The sequence below is a fragment of the Podarcis raffonei genome, chromosome 2, assembly GCF_027172205.1.
Source record: "Podarcis raffonei isolate rPodRaf1 chromosome 2, rPodRaf1.pri, whole genome shotgun sequence".
Classification (NCBI taxonomy): Eukaryota; Metazoa; Chordata; class Lepidosauria; order Squamata; family Lacertidae; genus Podarcis; species Podarcis raffonei.
Window position 1 is genome coordinate 9,910,163 of NC_070603.1, and position 14,830 is coordinate 9,924,992.

At 43.4% G+C, this 14,830-nt stretch overlaps 1 protein-coding gene across 1 annotated transcript in view; it reads left to right on the top strand.

Annotated features, from left to right (window-relative positions):
- Positions 1-389: 389 nt before the first annotated feature.
- PFKM (phosphofructokinase, muscle) overlaps positions 390-14,830 on the top strand; it is a 42,724-nt gene continuing 28,283 nt past the window's right edge. The window contains exons 1-3 of the mRNA XM_053373030.1: positions 390-611; positions 9,492-9,565; positions 11,530-11,607. Of these exons, the coding sequence (XP_053229005.1) occupies positions 521-611; positions 9,492-9,565; positions 11,530-11,607 (243 nt within the window). The 5' untranslated portion in view covers positions 390-520. The remainder of the gene's footprint in view (positions 612-9,491; positions 9,566-11,529; positions 11,608-14,830) is intronic.

Genomic DNA, 14,830 nt, shown 5'->3' on the forward strand with positions numbered 1-14,830 from the left:
CTCCCAGGTAAGTGTTTTGAGGATTGCCGTCTGGAGGTTGTAGTCAACTCACTCTTATTCATAGTAGACCCATTAAAATCAATGGTCTTAAGTTAGTCCTGGCCATTAATGTCAGTGAGTCTGCTCCAAGTCAAAGTTAAGTATACAACTCGGAGCCTCTTTTTGAAATCTTACCTATATTCTCTCCAGACTTTGAAGCCACCAAAAGCCCTCAACACAGTAGTTGGTACCTGCAGCCTGACATTTCCGCTGTCCATTGGTACTCGTGACAGCTGGCCATGTGCCCTTTAGGATTAGGTGTGGCTGACGCTGCATTGGAGATCATTTACAGGCTGACATTTCCACTTGTCATTTATTGGAGAGTGGGCGGGGTGTCAACTTTGAAAGGCAACGGCAGAGGGCTACAAGGAGCACTCCGGACCCGGCTGTGGCCCCTGTGGCAGGACAAGGAGGCACCGAAGACCAAGGGCATTTCCCCCATCTTTAAGAAACTCTTCTTGTTGACTTTCCAGCCCGGAGAATGTCGCACACAATGGCAAAACATGAGCACGCCGACACGATGGGGATTGGCAAGGCCATCGCCGTGTTGACATCTGGAGGAGATGCCCAGGGTAAGTGGGCTGGTTTCTGGTGTGTGGGTGTGTGTTTGTTGTAGTGTTAGGGATCTCCCTTTGTGGTCTGAGGAGCTAATGGCAAAAAAGCCATTAGGCAGAATTTACCAGGAAAGGGCTTTAATGTCTGGGCACTTTTTAGCATCCAGATTTTCCCTAAACTTGGTAAGATGACTCAAGTGGAACTGGTCTCGGTTGCAAATTGTAACAGGTACCGTAATTTTCGCTCTATAAGACGCACCAGACCATAAGACGCACCTAGTTTTTGGAGAAGGAAAACAAGAAAAAAATATTCTGAATCTCAGAAGCCAGAACAGCAAGAGGGATCACTGTTTTCGCTGCGCAGCGATCCCTCTTGCTGTTCTGGCTTCTGGGATAGCTGCGCAGCCTGCATTCGCTCCATAAGATGCACACACATTTCCCCTTACTTTTTAGGAGGGAAAAGTGAGTCTTATAGCGCAAAAAAATACGGTAAATGTCTTTCCTCCATCCTGCCCTGCTTTGTGCGTTTCCAGAAGCATCTAACTGGCCATTGTTGGAAGCTGAATGCTGGGCTGGATTAACTTTTTATCCAGTAAGGAGCAGTTTTTTCATTCTTTTCTATTCTGTCTCCCCTTCTTTGACTTTCTCCTCCCACACTGCCTCCAGCCTTTCTCCTCAGTAGTTCTCTGCCTTCTTGCTGAATGCTTTTTTTCCTTTGATATTATTTGTATTGCCTTTTTTTAAAGAGCCTTGAAAGCAGTTTGTGGCTCATCAACCGCAGTTTGGCCACCTACCACCCCCATCTTGCAAGCATTTCCTTAGCAAAATGAGCTAAGGATGGTCTTGAACCATCATTTCTTTGCTGTTTCTCCTATACTCTTACAAAATCTGCAGTTCACGGCATCTCTTCCTGATCTGGGTTTGCCTCCATCTATGTCTGTTGATTAATTGGAGCTGGGGACACTGTGGTGTGAACAAATGCAATGCAATGCTTTTAAAAAAAATCCCCTCCAAAACATTTTAATTCGTTTTCAATACAGCAAAATACAGGTGCTTTTTTCAAACATGTTGACTTGTCAAGTTCTTCAGCAGACGATTCCTTATTTTCCTTTTCCTGACCTTGAGACACACACACACACAGAGAGAGAGCTCTGTTTTGTTTATCTGCACTCATATATCTTCTCTTGGTGTCCAAATCCCGTCTTAGTTTCAAGATGGATTTTTTTTTGAAATGCATACAAGCTGTTGACGGCATTACGAGTGAACATATCACTTGGCAGAGTATTATAAATAGAAAAAAGGCCATTCCTGCCTCCAGGGACTTGCAATTTCATTTAATATTGTATTTTTAAATTGTTGTACCCTTATGGTGAAGGGTGGGTAAGAAATGGAAATGCTACTGCTACTAATATATAAGGGTATATTTTTATTTATTTATGTATTTATTTATTTTTCTATACCACCCTATACAGTCATACTTCATGTTACGTCTGTTTCATGTTACGTTCTTTCAGGTTGTGACCCGGAAGTACCGGAAAGGGTTACTTCCGGGTTTTGCCGCTCGCGCATGCGCAGAAGCGCAAATTGACGTCACGTGCATGCGCAGAAGCGGCGAATCGCAACTCGCGCGTGCCCAGGCGCGCTGCTGCAGGTTGCGCTCTTTTCATGTTGCGAACGGGCCTATGGAACGGATCCCGTTCACAACCAGAGGTATCACTGTACCTGAAGGTCTCGGGGCAGTTCACATAAAATATCAAATACATAAAATCAAAACAAAACCAACAACCCAATAAAAAACAACCCCAAAGAGCTAGCATTTTAAAAAAGGGTATAGGATGTAGATCAAGTCAGGCAAAGGCCTGGTTGAAAAGGAAAATTTTTCCTGGTGCCTAAAGGTGTACAGTGGTACTTCGGGTTAAGTACTTAATTCGTTCCCGAGGTCTGTACTTTACCTGAAACTGTTCTTAACCTGAAGCACCACTTTAGCTAATGGGGCCTCCTGCTGCCGCCGCGCCGCCGGAGCACGATTTCTGTTCTCATCCTGAAGCAAAGTTCTTAACCTGAAGCACTATTTCTGGGTTAGCAGAGTCTGTAACCTGAAGTGTATGTAACCTGAGGTATCACTGTATAGTGAAGGTACCAGGCGAAGTTCCCTGGGGAGAGCATTCCACAGACGGGGAGCCACTGCAGAGAAGGCCCCGTTCTCGTGTTGCCACCCTCCAGATCTCTTGCGGAGGAGGCACACGAAGAAGGGCCTTGAAAGATAATCTAAGAGTCTGGGTAGGTTCATATGGAAAGAGGTGGTCCTTGAGGTATTGTGGTCCTGAGCCATTTAAGGCTTTATAGGTCAAATCCAGCACTTTGATTTGGGCCCAGAAACTAATCGGTAGCCAGTGTAGTTGGACGAGGATTGGTGTAATATTTTCAAACCGTCTTGCTTTGGTGAGTAGCCTGGCTGATGAATTCTGCACCAGCTGCAGTTTCCGAACTGTCTTCTATATATATCTGGGTGTAAGGCGATATATAAATTCAAATAACAACAACAACATGAGAATGGGGGAGCTAACAGGGGAGGAAAGGAAAATAAATGAAAGGCTTGCAAGGAAGAAATACTTTGGGTGGGGTTCACCTGAAGAACCCGGTCAGTGGACAGGTACACAAGGATTTTGGGGGCCCTTATATGCTCCCTGAAACTGACTCTCCTGACCCCAGCCTCAGAACAGTGCCTGGAGGGGTGTTGTTCCATCTGGCAAGCTAGAATACTGGTACAGTGGTACCTCAGGTTAAGTACTTAATTCATTCTGGAGGTCTGTACTTAACCTGAAACTGTTCTTAACCTGAAGCACCACTTTAGCTAATGGGGCCTCCTGCTGCTGCCGCGCCACCAGAGCCCGATTTCTGTTCTCATCCTGAAGCAAAGTTCTTAACTTGAAGCACTATTTCTGGGTTAGCAGAGTCTGTAACCTGAAGCGTATGTAACCTGAAGCGTATGTAACCTGAGGTACCACTGTACGGGCAAAAGATTAGTTGGAGCACCATGTTGAATTCCACCCACTGTTACTAAATCACTCAGTGTGACCCAGGCTAGGACTTACTCTCATACTATTTTGTGATGTGGTGTTGCCATTCTGTTGTGACTTTGTGGTGGTGGTGGAAGAGCTACTACTAATATGCAAGAGGCGGCAGGGTGTGTGTGTTCACATCAGATTAACTGCTGCTGTTGATCTGATGTGATAACTTGAGAGGCTTTTTGCAAAATGCGTTGTCACAATAACATGGCCTGGCAACATGACTTCACAAGGGCTATACTACATCACAAACCCACTGCCCGTGCATGCAGCAGTTAAGTATATATGGTTGTGGACAGGAGCGCAGTATGGAGAAGAAACCTAATCCTTGGCTGGTTTCCTGGAAATCCCAACTATGGACGTATGTACCTGTAGTACAACTTTACTGGTATGTCCCATGGAGGACCTTAAGGTCCACAGTTGACAACATTCTGGAGGTTCCAAGTCACAAGGTGGTTAGGTTGGTCTCAGCTAGGGCCAGGGCCTTTTCAGTACTGGCCCCAGCTTGGTGGAACGCTCTGTCACAAGAGACTAGGGCCCTGCGGGACTTGACATCTTTCCGGAGGGCCTGCAAAACAGAGCTGTTCCACCTGGCCTTTCGTTTGGACTCAATCTGACCCTTATGTTTCCCTCCCCTTATGGTTTTGATTTTGAAAATGAGGCTGCATTTTAAATTGCATTTTAACCTGTATTTTAAATTGTTCTTTGTTTGTTTTTTCTTATTATGTTTTTACTGAAATTTTATTGATGTTAGCCGCCCTGAGCCCAGCTCTGGCTGGGGAGGGCAGGGTATAAATAAAATTTATTATTATTATTATTATTACTGGTGGATATTCTACACAGTTGTGGAGTTTTATGAAGGGCTGTTGCAGTCTAGACAGATGACGAACAATAACTGCTGATGTAACCCTGAGGTACAGCTTAATGTCTAACAGTTTAAAGCATGGGCACATCTAGCTTCAAATGATAGGTGACAAAATTACTAGTTTGATGCTAGTATCTGAGACAGATGCTTGCATTTGCCCTGTAGATAGGCCATACTTGATTAATGGACACAAAAAAGGCTTTGAGAAGTTGTAGTCTCATGGTGGTAAGAAATGGTGGCCAATGCGATGCCTTCCAGATGTTGATGGACTACAACTCCCATCATCCCTGACCATTGGCCATACTGGTTGGGGCTGATGTAAGTCAACAGCATGTGAAGGGGCACCCTATATGCTGCTCTTCCCTTAAGGCATATGTGGAAGCAGAACCCAACAAAGCTGCAAGAACTATGTGAAAGTGGTGATGTTTTTTTTTTTTAATATAATAGTTTATTAGGTTTAACAATAGAAAAATAGAACAATAAAAACACAGAGAAAATATAAAACACAACAATACAAACTTTCACAATACATAAAATACAAACATTTAACAAGGAGAAAAAAAGAACAATCGACACACAAAAAATAGAATAAGAAAAACACAAATCACTCTTTTCTAATTATTCATCTTCCATTAACTTATTTTCCTGACTTCCTCGCGCCTCCCTTTTTTATATCCCTTTTTAACAATTAGTTCAGCAAATTCGTATCCTACTACTTTGTCCTTATATATTTTACCTCCCAAATTTATAATTTCAAATTTTTATCTCTTATTACTAGAACCTCTTCATTTTATTTCAATGTCATCAGCATTCATACATTTTACAGTACTTCTGTAAGTAAAATTTAAATTTCCCCCAATCTTCTTCCACCAACTCTTCTCCCTGGTCTCGGATTCTGCCAGTCATCTCAGCCATTTCCATATAGCCGAAAGTGGTGATGGTTTTAAGGAAGGTCAAAGGGATGTATTTAATGGAAGGATGTTTCCGGCTGACTCCTGCATCTATCCTCAGGCTGCACAGCTGATGTGGTAGCATTATGCAGCCTTTCTATCTTCTTGGGCTCATTTCTCATAACCCATCAGCCCCAGCCAGCATGACCAATGATCAGGGAAGATGGGAGTCCAACAACATCTGGAGGGCCATAGATTATATACCTGGAGGGCAGCACTAGAGCCAGAAATGGATGGGTCCATTTCCATCCGCCATTTCCAGATAGGTCAATGGTTGCCTGCAAGTTATCCCCTACTACACAGTGCAGGGCCCTTCCTTTTTGTCCTTCAGATGATGGGGAGCCTAGGGGGTTTTCTTACTCAAAAAATGCTTGGTGTGTTGTCCCCTAGGGTGAATTTGAATTAAAAGAATTGGCAGGATTGGCAAGGCAGATGCAATGGCATAATAGAAATGAAAAACCTAACAGATTAATGCAAGAATGTTACATTAAGACTGATCTTAAAAATCTACTATGGATAAGTAAAAAATGAGAGGAGGACATTTTGCAGAGGGGCATCCTATGTTATAAACATACGTTTAGAAATCTTGGACCAATATAAGTGTTTATTACCCAAGGCCTTCCTATTGGCTTCTCTATTAGAAGGTGAATGGTTCACTTTTTGAAAAGGCAATTTGGACATTTTCAGATATAAAAAGTAAGTAAGATGGAAGCCTATTAAGACTGGAAGAGTGTGCAGACCATTGAACAAATAGAAGCTAACTTTAAGATAGAATCACCTTGATATCAGCATTTGGAAATAGGTCCTTTTTCGATAGGCTGATGAGAAGTCAAGAGATTTGGAGAGACAAGACTGAGTCTGAAACAGCACTAGAGACTAACAAGACAGGGCATTTCTCAAAGGTATATAAAACAGTTATCTAAAACACAGGAAAATAGCACATAACTACAGGATGAAATGAAATAAAGATAGGAGCAAAGCAATTCCATGAGATGCATGGCGATTTCTGTTTCACAAGGGTCAAAAAGCACTTCACTGATGAAATATTTTTCAGCTGTGCTGGCAAACAAGCAATTACACCACAGCAACGAGAATTGAGTGTAACAGATCCAGAGCAAAATCATTTGTTGCCGTTAAAGATTTAACCCACACGGAGAAAGAGGAAATGGTTTTAGATCAATATCAATATACGTTTATTATAGATAAATGTTTATAGATATGTGTATTTTTGAATGTGACCGAGTAGGTAATGAGGTATATGTACTTGTGTATAATAATAATAATAATAATAATAATAATAATAATAATAATAATAATATGAAGAAAGGTTTAAAAGCGTTGGGGGTTTGGCATCCACCTTAGCCTTCTTGTAGCCCAAGTTTTCCTCAGCTGCATCCATGATCACAGCTTGTCTGTGAAGCTGTCACATGACTTAGAGAGGGGTTTTTTTTGGGGGGGGTATGCAGTGGTATTGAATTACAGTCCCTCTCCTGGTGTGGTATATTTTGGAGCCAGCAAGCACAGTGGCCTGGCAGAGGGGGTACCTCAGGAACTTGTTTTAAATGTCAGCGGGTCAAAAATAAAATGTGCAAATCATCTGAGGGTAGGATCATGGGAGACTTGTGAGTCTGGGTCAACAATACTGACCTGAGGCAGTAAGAAACGACACGTACGCCAAGGAGGCTGAGAGACAGCAGAGTGGGTTTAAGGGTCAGATGATGCTATAATAAAGGCTCCACATCACACACTTACCACATTTATTTCTAAACAAACAAACAAATGCATTTCTAGACCGTCCACTTGCAAAAATCAGGGCAGCATACAACAGCATGAAAACATATAAAAGCAACACGAAGCAATCATTAAAATGACTGTCTGCTCAAGGGAGATTTTAAGCAACGGCATAGGCCTCTTCAGGAGATCACCAGTACCTCTATGTGGGCAGCACAGATATATGAGGAAACACAACAATTGTACATCAGTGGAGCTTCAGTGTTGTAGGCTGGTTATAAATTGAACGTCACAGCAGTATCAAGGCCAGGCAAATAAGGCAGAGCGCTATAGAAATATAGGCACCCGCATCTAGGGATGTTTTGTTGTTGTTGTTTAGTTGTTTAGTCCTGTCCGACTCTTCGTGACCCCATGGACCAGAGCACAGCAGGCACTCCTGACTTCCCACAGTTTGGTCAAACTCATGTTGGTTTGCTTCGAGAACACTGTACAAGCATCTCGTCCTCTGCCATCCCCTTCTCCTTGTGCCCTCCATCTTTCCCAACACCAGGGTCTTTTCCAGGGAGTCTTCTCTTCTCATGAGGTGCCCAAAGTATTGGAGCCTCAGCTTCAGCATCTGGCCTTCCAGTGAGCACTCAGGGCTGATTTCCTTCAGAATGGAGAGGTTTGATCTTCTTGCAGTCCATGAGTCTCCTCCAGCACCATAATTCAAAAGCATCAATTCTTTGGCGATCAGCCTTCTTTATGGTCCAGCTCTCACTTCCATACATCACTACTGAGAAAACCATAGCTTTAACTATACGGATGTTAGAAGGTGTCAATTTCTGTTCCAATCTGAGTTCATTGCAAGCAGCACTGTTTCCGTTCCACTTCAGTTTGGTTTTCAACAAAGACCACATTATTCTCACTGTCTTCTGTAGTGGAATTTTACATGCTTAATTGCACACTTAGTTACATGATTGTTACATTATTCCAAAACATTACTTTTAATGTAAAGGAAAAAACCATTCAATTTGGGGGGGAGTAATCAATTACTTGTTTTTCATTTACAAACGACAACAGTGATTACTGATTATATTTGCGGGATTGATTTCCATTTCAGACATGGGACAAATAAATGAACATCGTCAACTTCTGCTCCCAATTCTGGTAAAATTCTCCAACATCCTTACTCCCATCTTCCCTCATGCACATGGTGCTTCTGCTCTGCAAATGGCAGCTTCCAAAATTTATTTTATTTATTTAATGAAAATGTTTTCAATCTGCCCTTCATCAACACCAAACTGAAGTACAGAATTCAGAATAACTACACTACAACCAACTAAGTCATAAAATAATAATATTTATTTCATACATACATACATACCCTGCCTATCTGACTGAGTTTCCTCAGCCACTCTGGGCAGCTCCCAATCGAATATTAGAAACACAATACAGCATTAAACATTAAAAACTTCCCTATAAAGCTTATTCCCTAAAAATAAGCAGCAATGCACTCTAAAATATACCATCAAACAAATAAAATAGCTGAAAACAACAGAGCAGCTTAGAACAATCGTTAACAAAACTTACAATGTCTGGGCATATAAATAAGTATTCATCTGGTGCCAAACCTAGAGCAATGTGGGTGCTTGTCATACTTGTGAGGAGATTGGAGCTGTGAGTCTAGTCTTTTCTGTTTCCTTTATATTCTGAATTAAGCCCCCAGTGGGTCTTGTTAATCTTCCCATGGCTTCTCCTGTGATTCAGTAAGAACTAGATATGGTTGGAACAGAATCATAGTCCCTTCAATATCTCTGATTGTAAAGTAGAACAAGACTGATCCCACTAGAATCTCCTTGGGTTTCATCTCAGATAAGTATGTAAATTATAAACAAAATTGTCCAGTAGCACCTTAGAGATCAACTGAGTTTGTTCTGGGTATAAACTTTTGTGTGCATGCACACTTCTGCAGATACGGTATCTGCATATGGAATGCATGCACACGAAAGCTTGCACCCAGAACAAACTTAGTTGGTCTCTAAGGTGCTACTGGACAATTTTTTATTTATTTCGACTGTGTCAGACCAACACAGCTACCTACCTGAATATGTAATGCATTGTTGTTTATACAAGACATTAGCAAAGTGTAGTGCCTTCAGAAGTGGTGTTGAACTACAACTCCCATCAGCCCCTGCCAGGCATGACAAGAGCTGTGGTCCAGGAACACATTGTCTACCTCTGCAATGCTGTCATCCAGTTTGCTTGTGCATTGTGACCTCTCTTCTCCCTTCTCTCTGAACAGGTATGAATGCTGCTGTCCGGGCAGTGGTCAGAGTGGGAATATACACCGGGGCCAAAGTGTACTTTGTTCATGAGGTAGGTTGATTTGCTGCCTTTCTTTACTTGAGTAGGAATTGTGTCTAAGACTTGGTTGACTCATGGAGCAGAATGAGGTGTGAAATCCTGAGACAGCATATCCAGCATGAAAATAGGGACATTCCATTCTAAAGCATAAAAGGTAAAGGGACCCCTGACCATTAGGTCCAGTTGTGACCGACTCTGGGGTTGCAGCGTTCATCTCGCTTTACTGGCCAAGGGAGCCAGAGTACAGCTTCCGGGTCATGTGGCCAGCATGACTAAGTCGCTTCTGGCGAACCAGAGCAGCGCATGGAAACACCATTTACCTTCCCACCAGAGTGGTACCTATTTATCTACTTGCACTTTGACGTGCTTTCGAACTGCTAGGTGGGCAGGAGCAGGGACCGAGCAACGGGAGCTCACCCCGTCGAGGGGATTCGAACCGCCGACCTTCTGATCAGCAAGTCCTAGGTTCTGTGGTTTAACCCACAGCACCACCCACGTCCCAGTCTAAAGCATAGAATGTCTCTGTTTTCTAGAGTGGGCTGCACCACTTGAAGCCTCAGGGGGCTGCAGTTTAACCATTTTTGAACTTGCACTCGTGTAAAATTCCTGCAAGCTAAACGCACGCACACACACCAGAGAGGAACGTTCAAGCTCCATCTCTTCCCACCTGTACTAGGTTTCCACTTACTCACAGTGAGCTTTTTCTGCTGGAGAGTATTCACAAATCCGATGCTCCATCTTCAGACCCAAATGGTATAGTCCATTCTTCGACCTCATTTCCACCTCATTCTACTGCAAATGGGTTTATTATTTTGTTAACTCTGCTGCTGATTGCTGCTGCTAGACCAAACAGGACTATTAGAGTCGCCATAGGTCGCATAGCAGTGGTAATACCAGATCAGCTACCCTGGTGCCTCACAGACCCTATGCAAGGAGCGTCTCCATTCCCATCGTTCTACCCAGACACTGAGGTCCAGCGCTGAGGGCCTGGATAAAGCGGGATATCAAATCCAAACTCTTCTTCTTCTTCTTCCTTCTGGCGGTTCCCTCACTGGCTCCCAGTACGTTTAGGATCAAACTTCAAAGTGTTGTTGCTGACCTTTAAAGCCCTAAACGGCCTCGGTCCTGTATACCTGAAGGAGCGTCTCCGCCCCCATCATTCAGCCTGGACACTGAGGTCCAGCTCCGAGGGCCTTCTGGTGGTTCCCTCCCTGCAAGAAGTGAGGTTACAGGGAACCAGGCAGAGGGCCTTCTCAGTAGTGGCACCCGCCCTGTGGTACGCCTCCCACCACATGTCAAAGAGAACAACAACTACCAGACTTTTAGAAGACATCTGAAGGCAGCCCTGTTTAGGGAAGCTTTTAATGTTTGATGCATTACTGTATTTTAATATTTTGTTGGAAGCCTCCCAGAGTGGCTGGGGAAGCCCAGCCAGATGGGTGGGGTATAAATAATAAATTATTATTATTATTATTATTAGTTGACGTGCTACCTGTTCAATGTTGCTACAGTGGCTAAAGGAGCTGGAAATATCCTGAGGTCGAACAATGCACCAGCCTGGCAATGTACTTCAACTGCATCTTGTCCTTAACGTTCCTTCTTCAGTATACAGTGGTACCTCAGGTTAAGAACTTAATTCGTTCTGGAGGTCCGTTCTTAACCTGAAACTGTTCTTAACCTGAGGTACCACTTTAGCTAATGGGGCCTCCCGCTGCTGCCATGTCGCCAGAGCACGATTTCTGTTCTCATCCTGAAGCAAAGTTCTTAACCTGATGTAATATTTCTGGGTTAGCGGAGTGTGTAGCCTGAAGTTTATGTAACCTGAAGCGTATGTAACCCGAGGCACCACTGTAGTTTGCTGTAGCAGCAGCTCACAGCTATGGTGTCTCTATCTTCTTGAGTTAACCAGCTCTAGAGGAGATGGAGGCTCAAAAAGGCTTCTCTTTTTAAATAATCTCTTCTGACTTTTGTTTCAGGGCTACCAAGGGCTTGTGGACGGCGGTGACAATATTAAGGAAGCAACATGGGAAAGTGTGTCCATGATGCTGCAACTGGTAAGCCGGTCCCTTGGATTTTGTCCCTCAGGGTGTGAGGGGCTTCAGAGCTGTCCTCCTTACCCTAGGTGTCACTAGTGCGAAGATTTCAGGGTTTTATGATACTACAGAACCACCTGGTGCCCCCCTGATGCTTTCAACCGTTTATTTATTTCACAAAATGTATATACTGCTTTGTTTAAAAAAGCAAAGACGGAAATCCTCCAAGTGGATTTTAGAAAAAGTATAAAATGAATTATCAGTAGAAAAAGAACTGTTAAAAACAGTTATTTAAAATATCCCTCCCCAAAAAAATAATTTTTAAATCAGTGTTAAGTTGAAGACCAGATTAAAACACATGTCAACATTCTACATATCTGGGTAAAAGGTAAAGGGACCCCTGACCATTAGGTCCAGTCATGGCCGACTCTGGGGTTGTGGCGCTCATCTTGCTTTATTGGCCGAGGGAGCCGGCGTACAGCTTCCGGGTCATGTGGCCAACATGACTAAGCCGAACCAGAGCAGCGCACGGAAACGCCGTTTACCTTTCCGCTGGAGCGGTACCTATTTATCTATTTGCACTTTGACGTGCTTTCAAACTGCTAGGCTGGCAGGAGCAGGGACCGAGCAACGGGAGCTCACCCCATCATGGGCATTCAAACCGCTGACCTTCAGATCGGCAAGTCTCTGTGGATAGGCTCTGTGGATTAACCCACAGCACCACCCGCGTCCCTGCATATCTGGGTAGGCTTGCCTAAACCAGAAAGTTTTTAGCAAGTGCCAAAAAGAATGAATGGGACCATAGTGTGGGTGCTGCCACACTAAGTGATCAATTGCTTACAAATGAAGAATGAGTATTATGTGGTAACGATAACTCCCTTCATCTCTGACTATTGACTATGCTGGCTGAAGTTGGTGGGAAATGTAGTTCAAAACACCTGGAGGGCACTAGGTTGGGGAAATGTTATGTACTGAGTTGAATAGGATCCAAAATGCAGCGGTCTGACTGGTCCTAGAACAATAGGATTCAGAATGCAGCAGTCTGATTGGTCCACAGGAGCCACCCAATCCAGCTCCAGGTGGAAGTGAATCCGCAACCTGATTGGCCTACAGGAGAATCCTGGAATTAGCCAATCACGTGGGGCCCATTGTGTAAATAATGTATATAAAGCAGGCATTCTGGAGGAACTTCTATTCCTCCTCACCGCTATGAGCTGAATAAAGAACATGAAATCCACTCTCGACTCCGAGTATATTTCAGGAAAGCTGCTATAGAATTAGGGCATGGTTTGCATTTCATTGGGTTGGATCCAGACATGCTCAGCCAAGTTCTACTTGCACTGGTGAAAGTGGGCAGGGTGGTGGGTTTTTGTTTTGTTATTCCTTCTTTGCCTCTGCAGTCCCCTGCGCCTCCATCAAATCTGTCCCAGGGGTGTTTATTCGACAGGGGCATAAGGTTTACTTTATTTTATTTATGGACACTATACATGACATAATCCCCAGTGGGATTTTAATTTTAACCTTGTAAAAATATCTTAAACCTCTGGAAATATCAAAGTGGTCAGTCCAGTGTTATTTTTTTGTTATTTTTTTAAAAGGTTATTCTTTTCCCCTTTGAGAAGTTCCTTTGCTCCTTCTCCAGTTTGAGGAAAGTCACTGGCTGGTTGAGTGAGGGGCTCCTGTCACGAGGAAAATTATTGTAACATCTTGACCTTTTCTCCTGTTGGGGTCACTGGCAAAGTCGTCCATCTTAAGTGTAATGATATCGCCCATAGCTGGGGTCACAATGAATGCCTGAGACCCAAAATAACTCGAAACCTGAGCTGACCTTTGCTTGCAGCCATACTTGCATGAGTCGGGGCTTTTTTGAATTTCATAAACAGGAATTGCAGAGGATTCTGGTCTGGCCACAACTCTCTCTAGGCATCCAGACTGTAGAGATAGAGGATGACATGTAGCAAACATGTATTATCTCTCCCAGTGTATCTCTTTTTTGTAGAAAATGAAGTGTCAGAACTCACCATGAACAACTCCCTTGTTCTCTTATAATGGCAATGGCGCCCACCTGAGAGGTGCCAGAACTGAGTTCTGGCTGAAAAAATGCCCTGATCTCTCCTCACAAACCCTTTACACATAACGGTTAACTGGGTGAAATTCTCAACTACAAAAACTCTTCAAACTGTTGCAGCTAATGGATTTTGGTGATGGTGAAGATGCCTTGATCTTTCTAGTGAGGAGGATTTATTTGGTGGGCAGAGAGGTGTAGCATTTTGGAGCCCTCTCTCTCCTGAATCAGAAGATCAGGCCGGCCATTTTCCTCAAAAGAATGAACCTGAGAATTAGAGATCATAGCTTTTCCGGGCATTGCCTCTTTTTGGAGTACCTTGGGAACTGTAGTTGAGTGGAGTGGGACTTGGGATCTGTTTACCTCAATAAATAATCTCCAGGGCAAGCCCAGCCATGAAGCAAAGTGAAGCAGCCACCTCAAATGACAGATGGGGTGTCAGGGAGAGAGAGTAATGGAGCCAGGCCTATGTCTCCTAAGCTATCCTGTTTCCCTGATAGTATTGGATGCTATGCTGTTGTTAACCAGTTACCCTCTCTCAACCTAACCTACCTCACAGGTTTGTTGTGAGGATAAAATGGGAAAAGGGGGAGTGTTAAGTTTTGGGTGAACATATCAGATGACACAGCGATTCTTCAAACAGCTCTTGTTTATTCAGAGGCCAGAACAGAACTGACTGAAGGGCTCAGTCAGCCTGCTTATATAGAGCTCCAGTACAACGTTACTGTAGCAACTTTCTAAAACTATCCAATCACTGAACGTCACTTTCGATCCTTCATTTGCATAAAAACTGTCCAATCACTGAACGTCACTTTCGATTCTTCATTTGCATAACTATCTACAGTATCCCCCTGCCGGCCCAGGGTGAGAACTTCAGTACATAACAGGGAGAATGATGTTTGCTGCCTTGACATCCTTGGCAGGAGAGAGAGGATGAACTTTTGCTTGCTCTTCTGGAAAGATGTCCAGCAGTGCTCCATGTGGATCAACTTATTTTTAATACATATTTTTATATATTAAAGTTATACACGATTCTGCAAAATACAGTGTTATCAAATAGGATCTGATGGCAATATGCATAGTCCATGTAGAATTGTAGAGAGTTGGAAGGGACCCAAGGGTCATCTAGTCCAACCCCTTGCAATGCAGGAATCTCAGCTAAAGCATCCATGACAGATG